Raw genomic sequence first — 19,773 nt, forward strand, 5'->3', positions numbered from 1 at the left:
GTAAGACTTGACCTGAATCATAGTTTGGATTCAAGTTTGTTCAGTGAGGGGAGACCAAGAAAGTCGGTAACACTTTTCTCTGTCATAGATTTTAAAAACGAAAAAAAACATGATAAGAGGATGCTGAATTTTCGTCGTAGACGCATCATCTTCGTTATGAAACTAGAAGACCATCGGAAAACATCAAAAACTAAAACATATCCTAAAAGAAGCACACTCGACATGCATGCTTCGAACATCATCTATATTTTGATTTATTATCCATGAGTGGTCCATTTTTATTATTTGATTTCACGATCCATTTACCAAATGATGTTTTAGAATCATGTTGTACAAACTGAAATTGTTATCCGTTAATATTATCTAGCTTTAGCTTAAAAAAATTATTATTATTATTATTACGTATAACAATGTGTGTGTTCCAAGTTGCCAACATAGGCTTATGGTGACTATTTTGGTCTTTTTACTCTCTAATCCCGCTAAATCACGACCACTGAATGACGTTTTCTTGGAGCTCCATCGAGAATCACATTCGAGACGAAATCCATGGCCTCCACAAGTTCGCTCGCCGCCGCACAAATCCCCCCCGCGCACCCCACTCCCCAGATGGAACATGTTATCAAGCATGCGCAGGTGGCGCTTCCGTCCAGGAGGCAGTCCTTGCTTCTGTTCGCCGCCACCACTGCATTGACGGCGATGGTAATGCCCGCGAGAGCTCAGGATATACCGCTGTTCGGGCTCCGGAAAGGCCTGCGTAACGTGGAGGAGGAGGCGGAGCTGATAGTGAAGGAAGGGTTAGAGGCCACGGAGAAGGAGATTGAAGTCGCGGAGAAGGAATTAGAGATGGCGGAGAAGGAGATCGAGGAGGCCGTGAGGACTAGCAATCTGGCGCAGGCTGGAGCGGTGTCTGTGGCGGAGCTGCTCGGAGTTGTGATCGCTTCTTCGATTGTGAACGCCATTTTGGGGCCGGAAGCTAAGAAAGCGTGAGTCAAGCTTGTTTTATTGTTCATGTTGTGATTGTATTTAAAATTATTAGTTTTGCCTATGTGAAACTTAACTGTAAAATTCTGGATTCTTGGAAATTTATGTAAGAATTTATCTGTACTTAGTGGTCTGCCTATGTACTTCACTTGCAAAATGTGCCCAACTTGCAAGATTTAAATGAAAATTGGAAAAGCATTTCCTCTGTATTTATACTATAAAAGACTTGGCAAAAAAAATTCGACGACCATCGTCATAAGCAAGACAATACATTTCTCCTCTTCAAAATATATCGTAGTTCTGCATATCTCGATTGGATTCACGAGTCATTCTGCTCTTTGGACTGCCCTACTCAGCTCACAAATAACACAATGACGGCTAAAACATGCAATGATATAATTACTGGACGACATTGGCCAATAAGGTGTTGGTTGAGGGGGAGCTCGGGCTACTCAACCAGCAATCTTGTACAGAAACCGGGGAACAGTCCTTCACATCTTCTGCTTCTCTCTGTGGGACAATCAGCCTCCTACTCGGCACCCGGGTTTTCTTGAATGTTGCTGAAGCTTTAAAAGATTTCTCACTTCCATGGTAGGGTGATGAGCATGACGAGGCGACTGATGATCCCATGTGTATATTCTCGTCCAACGGCGCCCAACTACTTATCCGAATCTGCTCTAGCTCATCTGCCACCTCCATCATGGAAGGCCTCATGTCCCCGTGATAAGCAAGACATCTAAATGCTATTTCGGCCACTTTATGTACAGATGAAAGGGTCCAAGCATCTCTATTTGGTTCGAGATATGGATCTATTATCTCATCAACACGACCTTTTCCAATTTTGTCTACTGCTAGTGCAGCCAAATTGATCTCACAGTGAGGCCGGGTAAAATCCACTACCTTCATTGCCGAGATTATCTCCACAAGGACAACACCAAAACTATAGACATCACTTTTATCTGATAAATGGAAGTTCTGATGATACTGAGGATCGACATAGCCAGGAGTTCCTTGGGGGGCCGTGGAAATGTGGGAATCATCCACCATGCCGAATCTCGATAGCCCAAAATCTGCTACTCTCGACTTGAAATTGTAGTCTAGGAGTATATTACTTGATTTTATGTCTCTGTGGTATATTGGAGGATTCATGGCCGAGTGAAGGTAGGCAATAGCACGAGCTGTTTCAGCAGCAATGGTGAGGCGAACAGTCCATGGAAGTACAGTTCCTCTTTCTCTCTGTAGATGCTGAGATAAAGTCCCATTCGGCATGTACTCATAAACGAGAATCTGCACTCCATTGTCGATGCAGAATCCTAAAAGACGGAGTAAACCCGGATGGCTCACAGAGGACAGAAGCTTGATCTCGTTCATTACTTGTTCGACACTCTCATGATCACGATATCTTATCTTTTTAATTGCGACCGACTCTTGGTTGTAGAGTTTTCCTGCATAAACCGTGCCAAATGCACCAGTTCCCAGCTGTTGTTTTTCTGAGAAGCCATTCGTTGCTCTCTCGATTTCTTTGTATGAATAGAATGGGACGCTGGAGTTGCCTGCTACTTCAGAGATTAGACGCTTTATGGTTAACCGGCTTTTCAAAGCTCTGGAGCGTTTCTTTATGCAGTAGCAGATGAAAGCCAGGCCGGCCACTGAAGAGGCTCCGGCAATGATCCCTACAAAAATAGATATTGGTGATGATACAACTACTGTACAAAGGATGGATGGATGGATGGATGGATGCACGGTTGAACAAAGGAAAATTTGATGCTAGAGCTATGCATGGCATCGAATTTAGCGCGAAGAAAGGTACGAAAGAAGTACCTCCGATGAGAATGCGTACTTTGGTTCCGCCACATCTACCCAACAGGCGACTTGAAGTACTGCAGTGGGAAACTGATACAAAAAACAAAAAAAAAAAACGTCAGAAGACCAACTTCGTAAATAGGAGGTATTTTCAAATCTTACAAGTCATCCCATAATTCCGACGTGGATAAAAAAAACGTCACGTTAATTTCCACATCATTCTTTACCGAGATTCATTGATCTCTTTCTATCGATAGGATCATTTCGAATGGAATATAGATTAACCCGTATATGTTTTTATTTAGCAATCCATATCTTCTCATTTCTTTTGACTTCTTTGGAATAAATATTTGAAATTTATAAATAACTTGAATATTCAAAGGAATCTATATCTAAGTCTAGTGGATGGACTATGCTCCTTTCTAATTTCTCGACTGTTTTCCGACAAAGTAGGACAACATATATGTGAAGATAACAACCAACCAACCATGAAAAATCAAGAAATTAAATAGTTTAAGAAAATATAGCCTCCCAATATAGTTGAATAAAATTTTAGGTACCATTTGGTTCATCTACCTAGTGGATGCTTTCTCCTAATTTCATTCTTTAACCCAAAAAATCCAAAAACTAATATTATTATAAGATAATTTTCAAGTTTTATCTAGGGAAGGCTAAATAGATTATTTGACCAAATACGTAGTCCAATATGGAATATAGATTCATGGTCGGTAGTTAAGTCAATTCTTCACATTCTTTAACAATTAGACAACTTCCATAATTTGAAAATGGCTCAAAGCCCATCTGTTCCAAGTTGAGGACGGGATTTTTTAGTTAAAGACAACTCTTACCCAAAAAAAAAAAAAAAAAAAAGACTTCGATAAATTAGCTAAAAGAAAAAACTCCATAAATAAACATATTTAAAAAAAATGGGAGATGGCATTTAAATTTTTTCATAAATAAAATAAAATAATGTAGCATCTTTCAATTGACTAGTTCAACACCTTCCAAAGTCAACATGCAGTTTTATGCAAAAAATTATCACGAACTTAATTAAATGAAAATGAACTGACCTTTCCGACAACCTACGCCACCGACAAAACCATCTCCGATGTAACCTTCAGCACACTCACAGCGGAACCCCTTCCGCTCCCCCCTATTGGAGACCGGTGTACACGTTGCGTTTGGATGACAACTACAGTTCCCCGCAACCCACCACCCCAGCTCCGTCGTCTGAAACTCCAGAGAAACGGCGGAGCTCCCGTTCCCAGCAACAAAACCTCCAATCATATGCACCGTGACCGAAGAGAGCAACACAGTGCAGTTCCCCGTTTTCAAAACTTTCTCATAATCCAAAAACTGCGACGCATCTTCGATCCCCTCAGAATAACAGCTTATATTGTGAAGATCGTTCCCCCGATTGCAGCTCTCGAAACTGACTCCGGACTGAATCAACCTACCCGGGACCACGCAATCATTCAGGCTGGAGCTGCAGTTCTCCACCAGAAGACCGTTATACAACGTAGGCGCGAAGTTCTCGCCGAAAAGCTGGGACAATTTTTTAATCGGACGGTGACACATCGCCGGAACACTGACCAAAATCTGATCCGACGTCAAATTCTGAACCAGAAAATCACCTATCATAGCTTTTCCCGATTTGCTACTACATTTTAACCTTATTTCACATCCATCGGAGAACCCAAACGGATATGGCACGCGGGTTTTACCGCAAGAATGATCGCACCCGGTTGAGATGATCCTCAGAGAAGAAGAGAACCGAGCTAAAACTGAGAGAACTAAACAGATAACTATCGGGAAGAAGCGCAAACTCATTGTGGGTGAACTGGAGGATTTACCATCAGAATAAAGGGAAAAAACCCAGTAAAAAATTTACTGGTGGAAATCCAAATGGAGATGGCGATGGTGAGAAGGTTGACTTGTATGGATAGAATTAATGGTGGCAATAAAGGGGTACAGTTGATATTGGTAGGAAGAAATTAAATGTACTCCAATGTTTTTTTTTACGTAATGGCTCTGTCATTTCAGATAATTGAATGTTCCAACTTCCAACGGCTTCTGCTCCAGCTTGTCCATGGCGGCTGCTGCAAGAATCTGGGTTTTGATGCGTAGAAGCAAACAAGAGTGGTGGAAGAAGAAGAAACTTTTATACAATAAACAGGCTGAGTTTATCTGTTAGGTGCTGAAGCACATGAAGGATGAACAACCACGCGATTTCTCGTGACTTCTTTCTTGGTTAATATATTTAATAATTGTTCTAATTATGTATGGACATTTTTTGTAAATGGGGAAATTATAATTTTTTACGTGGTCCTATTATCGGTTAACTTGCAATATACATATTTTCCAATCTTCGTTTATTTTCACTGAGTCCTCACAACTTCCGCATTCTCGATGACACATCATTATTTTTCATTTTCAGTCAATACTCCAATTGAAACTGATTAAAAAAAATACAAATTAATAGACTAAAACACCGACAACATAACAAAAAAACACATGTAATTTGCATGAACAGAACTGGATAACAACGGAAAAAATTAAATATCGATAGATTGAAAAAATTAAAATTTTATGTATCACGTATTTGAAATTACAAGCTTCCGTTTAAACATGTTTTAATTTTGAATCCACTTTAAATTATGATTAAATCTTACCGACGATTATTCTGTGGTATCCTCTTCGATGAAATAATCATATGATCAGTTCTCTTAATTTCATCGCAGATCTATGAAGATGTATGTGATTCTTTTCATTTGCAAAAAAAGAATGAGGAGAATTTCGAAAAATTGGAATAGATTTTTAACCGTGTCTTCAATTAATGGCATGTTTAATTGATTGAATGAAAATCATGTCTTGCCAATCATAAACGTATTTTTCAAAATTTATTTAATGTCTATTAGATTTAACACACAAACTTTCTCGGAGTCAATTTCCTGAAACAGACATCCAATTTGACACGATTCATTAAAAATATTGTTTTTATGGTTAAAAATGTTACTGTTCACTTTAAATATGATTTTTAGTTTTGAAGCGATCACAATTTTTTATCTTTCATTTTACTTATGAAGGGTTAGTTAATATGACGTCTCCAAAACAAATTCGTCTCAAAGTTGAGACCTCATCAGTGCTACACATATTTTTTAATTAGTCAGATTTTAAAATGACATTGTAAAGGAGTTGGTTTTTAAGTCAAAACTTAGACTCGAAACATATTATATAGTAATTAAATAATCAATCTGTTTCTTGAAAAAAATGGTCTACAGAACAGAATTTTTTGACCAACATCTATGAGCTACACAAAATATAAAAAATGGTCTACAGAACAGAATTTTTTGACCAACATCTATGAGCTACACAAAATATTTTATTATTAGTTTTTTTAAAACAATATTATTTTTATTATAAATTATGCGACCCCCTGTCTGAATTTCATGATTTTTAAAATTATATTTTTCTGCCATTCTAAAGTTAACATATCTAGGTCGAATCAGGATCAACTAGGACAGAATAAAGCATTGAGTCTTCACTTAGTGTCAAGATAATAGCTATGAATAGTCATCGACTTCCGGGAAAAAGTAGAAGAATGAGACCTATTATGTGACATACAATACATTACAGACGTATGATCATTATGCTTCAATGATGTTATTCTATTCCACCTTTTAGAAAGAAAAGAGCTTAAATAAAAATACTTAATGGCAATAGCACGGGGCTGCTCTACTTCTTAAGAAATTTTTTGAAAGAGCGAGCTATTACTTGTTGAAGTGGTGTGGAAGAGAACTCTTATTTGGTTGCAAGTCAGTCACTATGTTGTGTTTGTTTGTATCTGTATTTATCATTGTTGCTTTGTGGTTTTTTCTTACAATTTGAAGCTCTTCGAAAACTCATTTTGACCTCTTACAGCTATTTTGCGTCCTTTTCAGATTCCCATCTGGATGCGCTTAATGACACCGTTTTTTGTTTCTGTTGATAATTGCTCTGAATTCAACTTGTCGATGACCTGTCATTGACAAATTTTGACTCTAGGGTCTTTCGTGAAGGGAAAGAGCGTCGCAAAAAGTTGGCGCAAAAATTGACTTCAAAGCCTCGACAGAAAGGACAGGAAACCAGTGATCAAGCAATAATCGAAACGCATGAAGAGTCTCATGACTACAAAGGAATGCTACCGGACGACGTTGTCAAACTTCTTGCAGCTCGTGAAAAGTACTAGTCCTTTCTCTGTTCGAGTTCCTAGATTTTTTCAGCCCATATGTATACACCAACTTTACTTTCTGAGTAGTTATATGAATTCTAATCAATCTGGCATTTAATCTGGAGGATAGTTTTTACATCGGATTCTGAGGATGATAAATCGGAGAAGAAGGCAGCCTCAAGAAAGAGAAGCCAAAAAAAACTGGGTTCAGCTCGCTCCAATTTTTTTTACATCTCTGCCACAAACATTTGCTCTTGCCATAGATGTTTTTGAACCTGGAATTAACAACTTTTTTGGTCTGTTGACCAGGTTAGCACCTGTTATTTTGAATGACATACCACTGGCTCAATGTGTGCAGAATTCGCTGCTTTCTAAAGAAACGAAAAATGCAGGTTTCAACATCTTCCGCTGTTTAGAACAATTCAAACGAAGCACTGCGCCTCCTGTCCGCTTCTGGCTTGTTAAAGTAGGATATCAAGGAAACGACTGCTAACACTGACATTTATTCAATGTGGCAATGTCAGATGATTTATTTTCATCATTCTTTACCTGATGAAATTGTACTTCAGTGAGAGTTTATGAACACTGCTGAAGATGTCAAAGGATTTGTAAAAAAATGTACTCAGCGTAGATGCTATGCATTTGTTCACATTTTTTGTTCATGAAACCAGTAGTCTGTGTTATTGCCCTCCACACTTTAAGCGGAAGACGGTAGTTGTCAACTCTGAAAAAAAATTGGAAAAATTCAAATTACATGGTAGGTTTCTAAAACACATGAGTTCCACCTCTCTGAAATGCAATAGGCTCTTCTTTCTAATTAAACTATTAAATCTATTAGTTCTTGAATGGTTTATGATCTAGCAGCACGCATTGGTCCAGCCTAGGCTTCTCCAATGGTAGTATCTGTCTTATTCTAATCATTTTTTCGGACAATTATTTGAATTTGTGTCCAATCAGCACGTAAGACGCGTAGGTAACACTCACTTGGTGGAGGATGAATGAAGTAAACACTTAGGATCAACTATTCACTGCACTTTCATCTCCCCTTTTGATATCATGCTACAGAGCCAACATTTAATCAATTCTTGCCCCGGTTCCGTTTTGCACCACTGGAGTCAGTAAAAAGAGATGAATCATTCAAGAATTAATTAGTGAGCAATCGACAAGTTCGATTTCAGGAAGCTCATAAAAATTGAACACGGTTATACAATACAGGTGTAGTAGCATTGGAGCAAGTAAAACATGATAGTTTTTACACAAGAAATTACTTCTGTCCACAAATCATTATCGACAAAGAGATGTCAAGCTCATTCATATCAGTGTAATTCATTACTACCAGAAAATGATAAAAAAAATTCTAAAAATATCTTTACATGAACCCCAGAAAGCAAAGGATAAATTCCAACCAATCAAAATCAAGAATGAACAAATTCACCAGCTTGCAGCAAACATGCGGGAGGTTTACACCGGGACCGAGTGTTTCTATTATTTCCCTCTCTTGAATTCTACTTTTCTGGTCTGCCTGAAATAAATGAGATACATACATATAAGCATAAACCTCTTAATCTTCAGCTTGTAGCAACACGCAGTGAACCAAAAGAATGGCCACCATCCCCATAGTATCAATTTTCAGTCTCCTCCTCTATGGAAGGAAGAACGTCTTTTACAAAGGTCGTGTCAAGAAATTTAGCCACAAAGGCCCACAACTTGTAGACATCTTCGAAATTGGTCAAAAATCCAAGTGAAGCAGTAACAACCTCAACTCTGATGAATGCACTCTTGCCGCCGTGTTTGCCATTTTCCATCGGTTTACAAAGGGTAGTATCATCTAGACACAAAGATAGATGTTTGGCATTGTCAAGAACCCTTATGTGACTCAGTATTCCAACACCCAAAGAAATACCATGTGCTTCAGCCAGTTTTTGAACGATTTCTGGACTAATCAGGCCCCGATTTCTATCCCTCACATTGAATGCCACAGCGGCACCTCTTTCGTATTTAATTTTAGGGCCATAAATGTAAACGAGGGGTACATTATCTGTTCCAGTCGAACTAGGCAGCCTTAATTGGAGCAACGAGGTAACAAGCCAATTGATCAAGAACCGCAGACGAGAGGTGGTCTTGTTGAGACCAAGCATGTTAATGTGATCATGATGCCTGCAGTTTATCTCTGGTTCACCCCTCTCCGAATCTTGTTCATCCCCATATTCTCCATTGCTGATATAATCATCATCCTCTAAATTGATGGAAGATAGTTCTCCTGGCTCCACAGAATGACTAAGATGAGCTTTATTGTTATCTTCAGTGCTAAAGGATACCCTGCCCCCCTTGATTCTTGGCTGATCAGTCTCTTCTAATCCAAAAAATCTGCCACCAGCGATTCTACTCTTTTCTCGCCTTTCTAGTAACCGAAATTCACCTTCTGTCTCTCTTCTTATTGCACTCTCCTTCTCAAGGCACATCTCAGAAACTGACCCATTCTGAATAATCCGATGATTGGAAACAGAAGGGAAATCATTGGTACTTGAGTCCTTCGGAGCAAAACTACTTGATTGATTGGTCTCAAGTTCTTCGATCTCATGAACATGCTGATTATCGGGAGTACTGCATTTTCTTGATTCAGGGTGTCCCTCTGTATATTGCTCTTCTTCAGGAATATCCATGAAACGCGCTGATTCATGAGACACGGATCGAACAGCCGCATCAAATGATAAAACGTGGCAGTTTTCATGATGCCCCACATTAAATTTCTTGTCATACATTGGACTACTTGATAATTTTGATGCTTTTGGAGAGGTTAACTTATTATTCTTTCGGCCAGAAAACCAAGCTGGTGGCTGTGGTGTTGACAACGTTAGTTTGCTTGAACGACCAGCACTATCAGACCCGAGCGGACTCTGACCCAAATCAATCCACAGCGAGTTATCGGAAGATTCATCTTCACTAAATACCGGGCTTTTTATCACCTCTCCCACAGAAAAACTTTCAGATTCTTCAAATATGGTGCTCGCCCCATCTCTGTCTGAAACATTATCGTGCTCCATCTCTGTCTCAAACACGTCTCTTACCTGAGCAGAAGTGTATGCTCCAGAAAAGGCCGGTAATTGAGATCCTGGGTTGGTTTCGGAATTAACTTCACCATTCCCATTAGGCTTCATTTTCGTAACCAAATCCAGGAATATTATCCATTGAATCGCTCAAGTACAGAGGAAATACGGGAGTGATTTTCACTATGCCGGACCCCGCATGACCAGACTGATTTTGAAGGCTACTCATCACAGATTTCTTCATCAGAAGGCATCCAAATCCGGTTGGGTCGTAGCCAAACACCCTGTAGAATGATGTGATAATAAAATCTGGCCGAAATAAAGACAATCCAAGAGAATCCATGTCCTTGGGGCCCAATGCCCCAGCATCAAGCAAGACATGCCAATTGTTTTGTTGAGCCAAAGCCATCCACTGATACGAGTACTTGGCTCCGGTGACTCTAGACTGAACAGGGAAAACAAAAAGACCATTCGCCGAATCTTTCTTTCTCCTCTTTTTGTTCGAAATTTGTTTTCTCAAATCAGCCGAACAGAGTTTGAGGGTCGGCCATTTAAACCATGCGCTATGAACCTTTGCACCTTTCTCTCTAGCACACTGAGCCATCCAACTCACAGACTGGCTTTCGTGATCGAACATGGTCAACAACTTCTTGTTGGTGTGAAAAGGGTATGATTCAGAAAGCAATTTAAAGGCCGAGCCACGGCTTACAGTGAAAACAAGTCCATATTCATTTTCGGGTATGTTCAAATATTCCATTATCCTGCTCTTTATATCATGTTCTACAGTTCCTTCTTCAGCTCCCCCATACAAAACATGATTACTTAGATTGGCAGTAATCTCAGACAAACTAAATGCAGTAGATTCCCAATGATGTACAGTTTGCAGCAAAGAAAACAACCCAAATCCACAATAGTCGAGGCATACCTTTGAAGCAGCACCAGAGAGATGTGAGTATTCATCTTCCCTAAGCTGATCAATCCTCTCCGTTGACTGGTACTTAGGGTACATTGTGAGGAACTTGGAGAATGCTGCATTAAGCTGTGGGATTGCATCCCCCAATTCAAACGTGCGTTCAGCAGCAAGAGCAGTGGCTCTGAGGAATTCTTTCTGAGCATTTAACCGTGCCAGAGACCTTGATCTGCCCAAGTCCTCGTCTTGATTACTCAATGCATCGGAATCCATATCTTTGGACTTAACAAGGGATCCATCTTCAGATGCTTCTTCAAGAGCCTCCCTCAGCTTGTGTTCTTGAAGTTTCCTCAGAACTGATGAATTTGACCTAATTTCATCGGCTGAATGCTCCGATCCAACACTTCTTTTGCTCTTTTTGTCCAAGATTAGAGCAGCACAGTGAGATATTGGCTTCCATAGTGAGAGATGCATTAAAACTTTCCTTCTGTCTATCCCCACCGGCAACTAAACAAATTCAATAATCTATATGAATACAGGAGTTCTAGGTTTTACTTTACATAAATATTCATCTGTCCAAGAAAAGTTGGCTCAATTTCAAACCCAAGTAGCGAAAGCTAAAAGGAATCCCAGAAAAAGCTTGCTCCCGAATAGACACTTTCGCTTTCAAAACTCGGAGCACCCTATCTCACGGAAGAAAAGTGCAAGAACATTCGCTGTCTATTACAGAACTCCGTCGAAAAAACCTAGTTTAAAAAATCTATCAAAATGTCGATAGCCCATTAAGAAAGCACGAAATAAGGATTCTTTAAAGGAAGAGAATAAAAGTGTACCCAGCCCACGAATTATGGCGAAAGTCTGAATTTCAAAGGTTCTGCACTTACAACTCAGGAACGTCAAATAAAATAGAGAAGGAAAATTGCAGAGCAAACCACATATATTAAAGATCCAATATTTTAAAGACTCAACCTTTTAGCATCAAATTCGCAAAACACACAGTAAGGATAACAACAAGAATACAGAAAAAAAGAAGAACTACTCGCCTATGCAAAAATGCCTCACAAGATTTCAGCTCTGTAAATCATCAAAAAAACCCTCCTCCCACTTATCTTGAATCACCTAAAACACCAACAAAACTCCGATTTTCAGTCAAATTCCGTCAATAAATCCCTCCCAAGATCTCGCCTTTATAAATCACATGAAAAACCCTTCTCCCACTCGTCTTCAGTCGCCTAAAAGACCTACAGAAACCACAATTTCTTCTCAGTTCTTCACGCTCTCCCCTCTCTCTTCTCTTCTCTGCAGTTCACTAGAGAGCAGACCCACTACAACAACTGCACATTTATTACAGTATTGAATCCAAAACATATCCCTATTGATTACCATCACCCCAGTTTGCTCTCCCTATTTAAGTATTCGCCTTTCCGCTCTCTTGCTTTGACATTGACCCTAGTGGGAGCTAGCGAAGCTATGGTGGAATTGCTTTTTATGTTGTACACTAAACCCACCCACCCCCTTTACCATCCTAGCAAACCAAACAAATCTCATTTGACTTTTACACATCTGTACGTTTATTTACTTTTATTTTTCCTTTATTAATAGTTTTATACACGTCATAATCTTCAAATATAACCAGTCAAACAACTGCTTAATTATGGATTTTGATAACTAAAAATTGTAGGACCGAGCGTTCGTCGCTTTAACAAAAGTTATAACTGGTGGTAATGGTTCAACGAACCCATGACCTTAGCTCTGATATCAATTGTAGGACCAAGCGCTTGCCGCTTTACCAAAAGCTATAGTTGTGAGTAATGGTTTAACTCAAATCTTTTAAATCGCACAGCAGCTCAAGTACCATGGTTCGATCGTTCTATCAAACATGGACAATTATTGCATCCAACAAAAATAGATCGTAAATCCATATTCAGAGGCTTACAGAATTTAATAGAATGCATGGTGAAATGTAATCCAACTATCGATCCCTCGTTGAAGATTTGTTCAGTTAATATGCGTGCTTGCCAATGTAAGAAAGAAACATCGGCTAACTTTGTTTTACCAGTTGCAATAAGACAAATAATCGGTACAGAAAATATCATCGGCTAACTTTGTTCTAGTATTTGAAATAAAACACATAATATATCCGACCAAATTATTTGTCTCTATATGTTTTTTAATAAGTGTTATATTTGAAAAAAAATACTTATTAGTTTGGTTGCAAACCTGGTTAAGTAGTAAGTACCACCAACTCCGAACTAAAGAATGGAACTCGTCCATCAAAAATAGTTTTGATGATAAAGATATAATGAATTTCTATCAATAAGTCAGAGTTTCAATCTCTTTTTCTCGATCTCTTCATTTCAACTTTAAGTATTTCATACAAGATTTGTCAAGTGCAGTTTATCTGATCAACATAATTTGTAGACTACTGTCTTAATCTTTGAGTTTATTCAGAATATACCAAAGATAGCAGCTACTTGTTTTAAAAAAAAAAACAGTGGAACTTTAAAAGGAATATTCCGTAATTTTTAAATTTAACAAGGGAAGACTTAAATTATAAATTATAATTAATACCTTTCACGATTGATTGTAATTTTTCAACATCTCTAAACAATTTGCAAATGGTCAATTAGCCATTACTTTATATGCAACTAGTCCACCAAACCCTAGTATATTTTGTTGAGTTAATTATCAAACCTAGCATGCCATATTTCCCATCGAATCATACGTCTTAAAATAAATATTCAACTCAATAAGTATTTTAATCGAATTTCAACGCGAAAAAAATCCATATAATAAACCAAAAAAAAAAAGAGAAAAAGAAAAGGAAACAACATTGAATAATAGGGGTGGTATCAAATCCCTCTTTTTTAAAAAGAAAGAAAATGTTTTATTCATGCATATACTTTGTCTCTTTTACCCTACGTGCACACATTTTAGTGTAAAATGTACTTATAAATTTATAATATGCATAATAATCAAATTATGGCAGCGTGAAATAATAAATGTACCTATCCCCAATCAACATTTAAGATTGTTTCTTGTGAGACAGTCTCACAAATCTTTATCTGTGAGACGAGTCAATCCTACCGATATTCACTATAAAAAGTAATATTTTTAGTATACAAATTAATATTTTTTCATGAATGACTTAAGTAAGAAATATGTCTCACAAAATACGACCCGTGAGACCGTCTCACACAAGTTTTTGTCAACATTTAATTACATTTGCCTCTCTTCCTTCTTTAATGTTTGTTTCCAAAAATTGATTATTTTACTATTAGTAGATACACGCATTAATCAACACGTTCAATTGTGGATTCGCTTTAAATAAAATAACATTTTATAATTCATTTGGCTTCCTCATAGAGTGTGTGTCTATTATATATAATTCACGAAATATATTGTACTACAAATTAATTAAAATATTTAAATATAATAATTTACTTTTGAAAGAGTTACATTTACAAATGATCGTGATGAAGACATTAATCTTAAAGGCAAATTCAATAATTGAATTTTTCCTCAAGTTATGTAAAGCAACTTGTTAACGCATCTTGTTATCTTCGGTCAACTTGAAATAATCTTATCCTATCTGCCTTTGACTCGATCAATATAAATTTGTTTTCGAAAATTGATATATCATTTTAAAAAATTATTTGATTTTTCATTTTTTTCTACTAATCTCACACATCGAGTTACAAATATCTTAAAATAATTAACTGTTCACACGTTGATGGTCAATGGAGCCTTTTCAAACTTCCAGAAACATCCTCCTCGTATCTTTTTTCATGTTTTATTGGGAAAAATTGAAAAGAAAAACTTATCTTTTTGGATTTTCTATTTGTGATTTTGATATTCTATATTGTCGAATTTCAGTTTTAATCTGTTATATTTGTTATTTGATAATTTTAGTCATTTTTTATATGACACTGATATGACATAAATGTGGCGCTGACGAGACACTGACATGTGTAATGTTACATTAACAATCACGAGAAAAAGACTAAAATTTGGATTTTCTTTTGTTCGCAAAAATTGACTTCAAAACCTCTGCAGAAAGGACAAGAAACCAGTGATAAAAGCAATCATCGAAACACATGAAGAGTCTCATGACAACAAAGGAATGCTACCGGACGACATTGTCAAACTTCTCGCAGTTTGTGAAAAAGTTATAGTCCTTTCTCTATTCGAGTTCCGAGATTTTTTCAGTTCATTTGTATATACTAGCTTTACTTTCTGAGCAATTTTATGAATTCTAATCAATGTGGCATTTAACATGCAGATAGTTTTTACATCAAATCGTAAAAAATCGAAGATACATTGCTAAAATTGAAATTATATGATAGTGAAAAACACAAAGAAAAAAAACAAATTTCGTATAAGCTTAATCAAACCTTTCACTGCTTCCTATTCAATTTTTCATCCAAATTTAAATTATCATATTTCTTTTCAATTTCACATCCAGATAAAAACAATCACCACCTCAAATATCAAGGCTTCATATTGATCATTAATTTTTGTATATGTAAAGTGCGTGCTTTCAACCACTTGTGTGCGCCCCTTCATATAAATGTATTTTATGTGTGAAATACAATTGTATTGGATTAATTTTCCTTATTAAATTTTATATTTGATTGTTTACTTTTAACATTTTAATTTCTCATAATTATATTGTGATTAATTAATTTTTGTATGAAGATAAAATCCACAACCACTATCTTTCGATGTATATTGGATAAACCTTCGAACTTACGCAATAGATAAACTATATTGGGCAAATCATGTGCGTGTGACAAAATCGCCCGAGATTATATTAATACAGAAAATCGAACTCCTAACACTAATTAAATACTCACGTATTCCTCCAGCTCAAACTCCTTTTACTATGGTATTTAAAGACCCGAATTTATTTCAAGATCAATAGAAAGCTGAACTCCAACTTTGATACCGAATCGAATACATATCAAATCCATAACGAATAGCCCACTAAGGCTTGACCACCTTGAATTGGGCAGCCCATGGTATCCTTAAAAGCCCAAGAAGATATTTGGAACCAAATATAGATCACGTACTTATCTGGCCCATAAAAATCAACTCGTCCCATTTTCTCTCATTTTTCTGTTGTTTTTTTAAGCACTTATTATAGATAAAATTATATCATTTTTCTTAGGGCACCTGCATTCGTTACTGTTATAACACCCACCACCTCATCAAAAATCGTAGGGTCCACATGCCACATACACATTACATTAACACATCTATTCTCCCACATTCATTTTAACATTCACACTCATTATTTGTAGGTCCCGCTGTCCACTCATTCATCTTATTATTACTTTTAAATTAAATAAATTCAATTTCAAATTTTTTAAGAAATTAAAATTATTATTATTTTATATTAATAATAATATGTTTTTATATATTAGTACGTAAAATAATTTAATTGTATGTTTTTAAATATTTAGTACGTATAATAATAACACGTGTGTGGGATCCGCGTTCAGCGACGGTTTGTAAAAATCCGTCGTAAATAGCGACGATTTTTCAAAACCGTCGCTAAATGTCCAATTTTTTTTAAAAAATAAGCGAACAGAGGGGCGTTCAAACATATGAACGCCCCATTTTCTCTCTCTTGTGAGTGGGCGTTATAACACCCACTCACAATGGAGAAAGTGTGTTAAATGGGTGTTATAACACCCATTGTGGTTGCTCTTAACCAGCCCATAAAATAATTAGAAGATTTATTAAAATATGAAACATTACTCTGGTTTGATCAAGTTTAAGTTTAAATTCATCAAGTTTTCAAAGTTTGGATTTGGTATATTAACTTTAATTTTGGATTAGTTTTCAAAAAAAAATAATAATTTAACATGTACAAGCCGAATGAAATTTACCCCACTCAGCTAACATAAAAGTTAGCTGAAACAACTTTGGAAAGGTTGTTGGAGTGTCTCTACTGACAAATCAATTGAACTATGGTACTTATGCTGTTATACGATTTAAAATATTTGAGTTGCACAATTATCATCGGCTATAGTTTTTGGTAAAGCGACGATCACTCGGTCTTATAATTTGTATTAGAGCCAATGTCACGAGTTCGATTCACATTGATTGCAAGAAGTGCAATTATTCAGGGAGAAATTGTTGGGGTGCGATAATTGTCTTTGTTGGGAGACTGATTGAACCGTGATGCTTATGTTGTTATACGGTCTAAAATATTTTAATTGCACCATTATTATCAGTTATATATTTTGGTAAAACGCGGTACTCCTGAGGTAATGGAATAGATAACACCAAGCCTATAGATAGTGATACCAATTCATGTAAAATATGATTTGCCAATAGTTGGTAATTACATACTACATTTCTTCGAAAACTGACATATGATGCATCTTTTATGTGTTTCATAAATTAGAATACTTTACTCAAGATCACAACTTTTTAAAGTAGTTTGTATCATTAATCCTTATCAGACATACCACTGAACCTCTCTCTACTCAACAAGCATGGTACTGGGAATTGTTTTCTGATTGCACGAAGGTCACTGATGGCAAGTTTGGTGTCGTAAATCGGATAGATCAAACACTTGTATTGTACGTACGTAGTTGGGGTTAGCTGCTAAGATATATGTGTATGAATGTCTTATGGTTATATAGTTTGACTTGAATTACTGAATTACTTTTCAGTTTACTGAGTAATATATATGTAATAATCTTGCCACAACATAGGGATTTACAAACATTATTTGAAGAAATCAAAACCCACAAGCCTAAAGCACAAAGGGGTAAATAAGCAAACCATTATCTTTAGAAACTAACAATACTTTTTTCTATCTCCAAGAGACACTGGCAAAGTTCTTGAGGAGTGGAGATCATTGGCATGTGATCTGCATTTTCAATTTCTTTTACTTCATCGACTTCGTAGTTTTCAATTTGCTAGCGCTGGAAACTTACTGGAATGGCCATGTCCTGAGTGCACACAACATAAACCTTCCTCAGAGATCAAAACCCTTCATCTGTGAATGGGCTCTTGTTCGACAAATCTTCAACAAATAGAGAGCTTGGCCTCAACAACGCATTTGCTAATGCCACATCCTGCCAAACATCGTGTCAACTGATCTGACTAATGATTGTGGTATCTAAATTTGTTTCTTGTCGATGGTCATCTAATGAATGAACATGCATGTAAGACATAATTAGATTAGGGAAATTAAAGGAGATAACCTGTGGGGAACATAATTGATAGAGTTTGTCGCTGACATATTTGGGGCCAAAAGACAATGATGTTAGAGGGTCTTCGAGAGTACCAATGGGTAAGAGTTTTGCGTCTAACCATTCTTTCGGCGGAGTTCGCTCCAAATACTTTAAATTATATAACAAATTTTCATAAAAAAAAGTTGTCAATAGTAATTAGACATGATTAAACATAAGAAAAAACGAACTTATTATTATGTTTTAGGAGCTAATGCATAAATTTCAAATAACTCGTAATTATGGTAATGCAATTTGATGATATTGAGCTAAACAACAACATTTTTTTTAAAAAAAAAGTTGCATAAAATTTTATGAAATAAAGTATACATTGAATTTTAATCACTACTAAATCTACAAATACATTTATATCTTTGTTAATTTTTAAAAAATCATGTGAAATAATTGTATCAATAAAAAATATATTAAATTCCATTTGAAAATTTTCAATTTGTATTTATAAATTTTCCTAAATTTTCCTTGAATTAGAATTGAAATTTCCTGTATCTTTTGAAATTTTCTCACAAAGTGTTGTAGAATATTGAAAATCTCAATTATCATGTGCTGATTTTGTAAAATTTCCTCTCTATTAAAAAAATTAAAACAGAAAAACAGTTGTTGTTTCTTGTTTTCTTGTTTTTTTTTTTATAAAAAAAACAATTTAATGTGTTCAGCTCTCAACACAAACTATTATTTAGACCAACTTGGGATAGTATAGGTCTTAGTCCACTGTTTTTTAAATATATACTAGTGAATCGATACATACGTTACGTACTTGTACAATTTTTTTTATAATTAGTTTGATTTATATTCAAATAAGGGTAATATCATAATGATAAAAAGTAAATGAGGTCATATCATAATGGTAAAAAGTACTAAGGATTAAACTGTAACTTTAAATAATAAAATAAAAAGATAGAGGGACTATATTCTAATTTTGAAATAATGAATAAAAAACAAAAGAAAAAACCAAATAAACCATGACACCAAAATTTTTCTCTGTTATGTTTAAACTTAATAATAGTAATAAATGTATGAACTACATAGTTGGAAAATTTTACTTGGTCCAGCACATAGGATGGTCCATGTTTGGTATCAGACATTAAGGCAGACACAAAAACAGCCACGCTGATCTTCTCAGGATGCTTCTCCATTGCAAGGCTTAAGTTCAGTCCACCAAGGCTATGTCAGACTAAAACGACCTTCTCGTTCTGTGGGATCGAATCCATGACCTCTAGCAACGGTCTTGTGTAGTCGGCGAATGTTCGGACATCATCTAGCCTTCTTGGGTTGATGCCAGAGGCCGACATGTCTAGGGCAGTGACATAGTGGCCGGCAGCCTCGAGTCGGGGCTTGAGTTTGTACCAACACCAAGAACCATGGCATGCGCCGTGGACTAGAACAATATGTGCCCTTTTTTGCTTTGAGACTTCCATTGGTTTTGAGATTGGTGTGTATTTTTGTTTCATCAGGGAATATATATATAGCCATGGGCATGAGATTATGCATGCCTTTATATGCTACACAGAGGGAAGTAAATAACACATGGTACTTTAATATTTGGTTAGGGCT

The 19,773-nt window shown here is 36.3% G+C and overlaps 4 protein-coding genes and 1 long non-coding RNA gene across 5 annotated transcripts; 2 read left to right on the forward strand and 3 right to left on the reverse strand.

The window, feature by feature from the left end:
* The first annotated feature begins 479 nt into the window (after positions 1–479).
* On the forward strand, positions 480–1,114 carry LOC142551780 (uncharacterized). Its single transcript, XM_075661217.1, has one exon. The coding sequence runs from the start codon at positions 547–549 to the stop codon at positions 985–987; it is 441 nt and encodes a 146-aa protein (XP_075517332.1). The 5' UTR covers positions 480–546; the 3' UTR covers positions 988–1,114.
* On the reverse strand, positions 894–4,889 carry LOC142551693 (wall-associated receptor kinase-like 14). Its single transcript, XM_075661099.1, has 3 exons — positions 3,855–4,889; positions 2,803–2,874; positions 894–2,654 (listed from the first exon to the last, which is right to left on the reverse strand). The coding sequence occupies exons 1-3, from the start codon at positions 4,612–4,614 to the stop codon at positions 1,381–1,383; spliced, it is 2,106 nt and encodes a 701-aa protein (XP_075517214.1). The 5' UTR covers positions 4,615–4,889; the 3' UTR covers positions 894–1,380.
* Positions 4,890–6,519: 1,630 nt separating this feature from the next.
* Positions 6,520–7,679, forward strand: LOC142551917 (uncharacterized). The gene is made up of 2 exons (XR_012821658.1): positions 6,520–7,005; positions 7,120–7,679. It is a non-coding gene; the product is annotated as an uncharacterized LOC142551917 (long non-coding RNA).
* Positions 7,680–8,182: 503 nt separating this feature from the next.
* On the reverse strand, positions 8,183–12,490 carry LOC142551853 (uncharacterized). Its single transcript, XM_075661333.1, is given in 2 exon segments — positions 8,183–10,144; positions 10,146–12,490. Coding segments are annotated over 2 exon segments (2,808 nt in total). The 5' UTR covers positions 11,426–12,490; the 3' UTR covers positions 8,183–8,616.
* A 5,180-nt stretch (positions 12,491–17,670) lies between these two features.
* Positions 17,671–19,729, reverse strand: LOC142515667 (salicylic acid-binding protein 2-like). Its single transcript, XM_075619810.1, has 3 exons — positions 19,263–19,729; positions 18,175–18,312; positions 17,671–18,045 (listed from the first exon to the last, which is right to left on the reverse strand). Exons 1-3 carry the CDS (start codon positions 19,353–19,355, stop codon positions 17,953–17,955), a joined length of 324 nt encoding a protein of 107 aa, XP_075475925.1. The 5' UTR covers positions 19,356–19,729; the 3' UTR covers positions 17,671–17,952.
* Positions 19,730–19,773: the final 44 nt, after the last annotated feature.

This window comes from Primulina tabacum, chromosome 1 (genome assembly GCF_025594145.1).
Source record: "Primulina tabacum isolate GXHZ01 chromosome 1, ASM2559414v2, whole genome shotgun sequence".
In the NCBI taxonomy this organism is placed as follows: Eukaryota; Viridiplantae; Streptophyta; class Magnoliopsida; order Lamiales; family Gesneriaceae; genus Primulina; species Primulina tabacum.

Bases quoted from the DNA above. Each gene is read 5' to 3' on its own strand.
- LOC142551780 (XM_075661217.1), top strand. From the start codon at position 547: ATGGCCTCCACAAGTTCGCTCGCCGCCGCACAAATCCCCCCCGCGCAC.
- LOC142551693 (XM_075661099.1), bottom strand. From the start codon at position 4,614: ATGAGTTTGCGCTTCTTCCCGATAGTTATCTGTTTAGTTCTCTCAGTT. The intron at 2,875-3,854 runs GTCAGTTCATTT...TTTTTGTATCAG, and splicing joins TGGCGTAGGTTGTCGGAAAG to TTTCCCACTGCAGTACTTCA. The intron at 2,655-2,802 runs GTACTTCTTTCG...CTATTTTTGTAG, and splicing joins AGTACGCATTCTCATCGGAG to GGATCATTGCCGGAGCCTCT.
- LOC142515667 (XM_075619810.1), bottom strand. From the start codon at position 19,355: ATGGAGAAGCATCCTGAGAAGATCAGCGTGGCTGTTTTTGTGTCTGCC. The intron at 18,313-19,262 runs GTAAAATTTTCC...TATAATTTAAAG, and splicing joins CATCCTATGTGCTGGACCAA to TATTTGGAGCGAACTCCGCC. The intron at 18,046-18,174 runs GTTATCTCCTTT...GATGTTTGGCAG, and splicing joins ATCAATTATGTTCCCCACAG to GATGTGGCATTAGCAAATGC.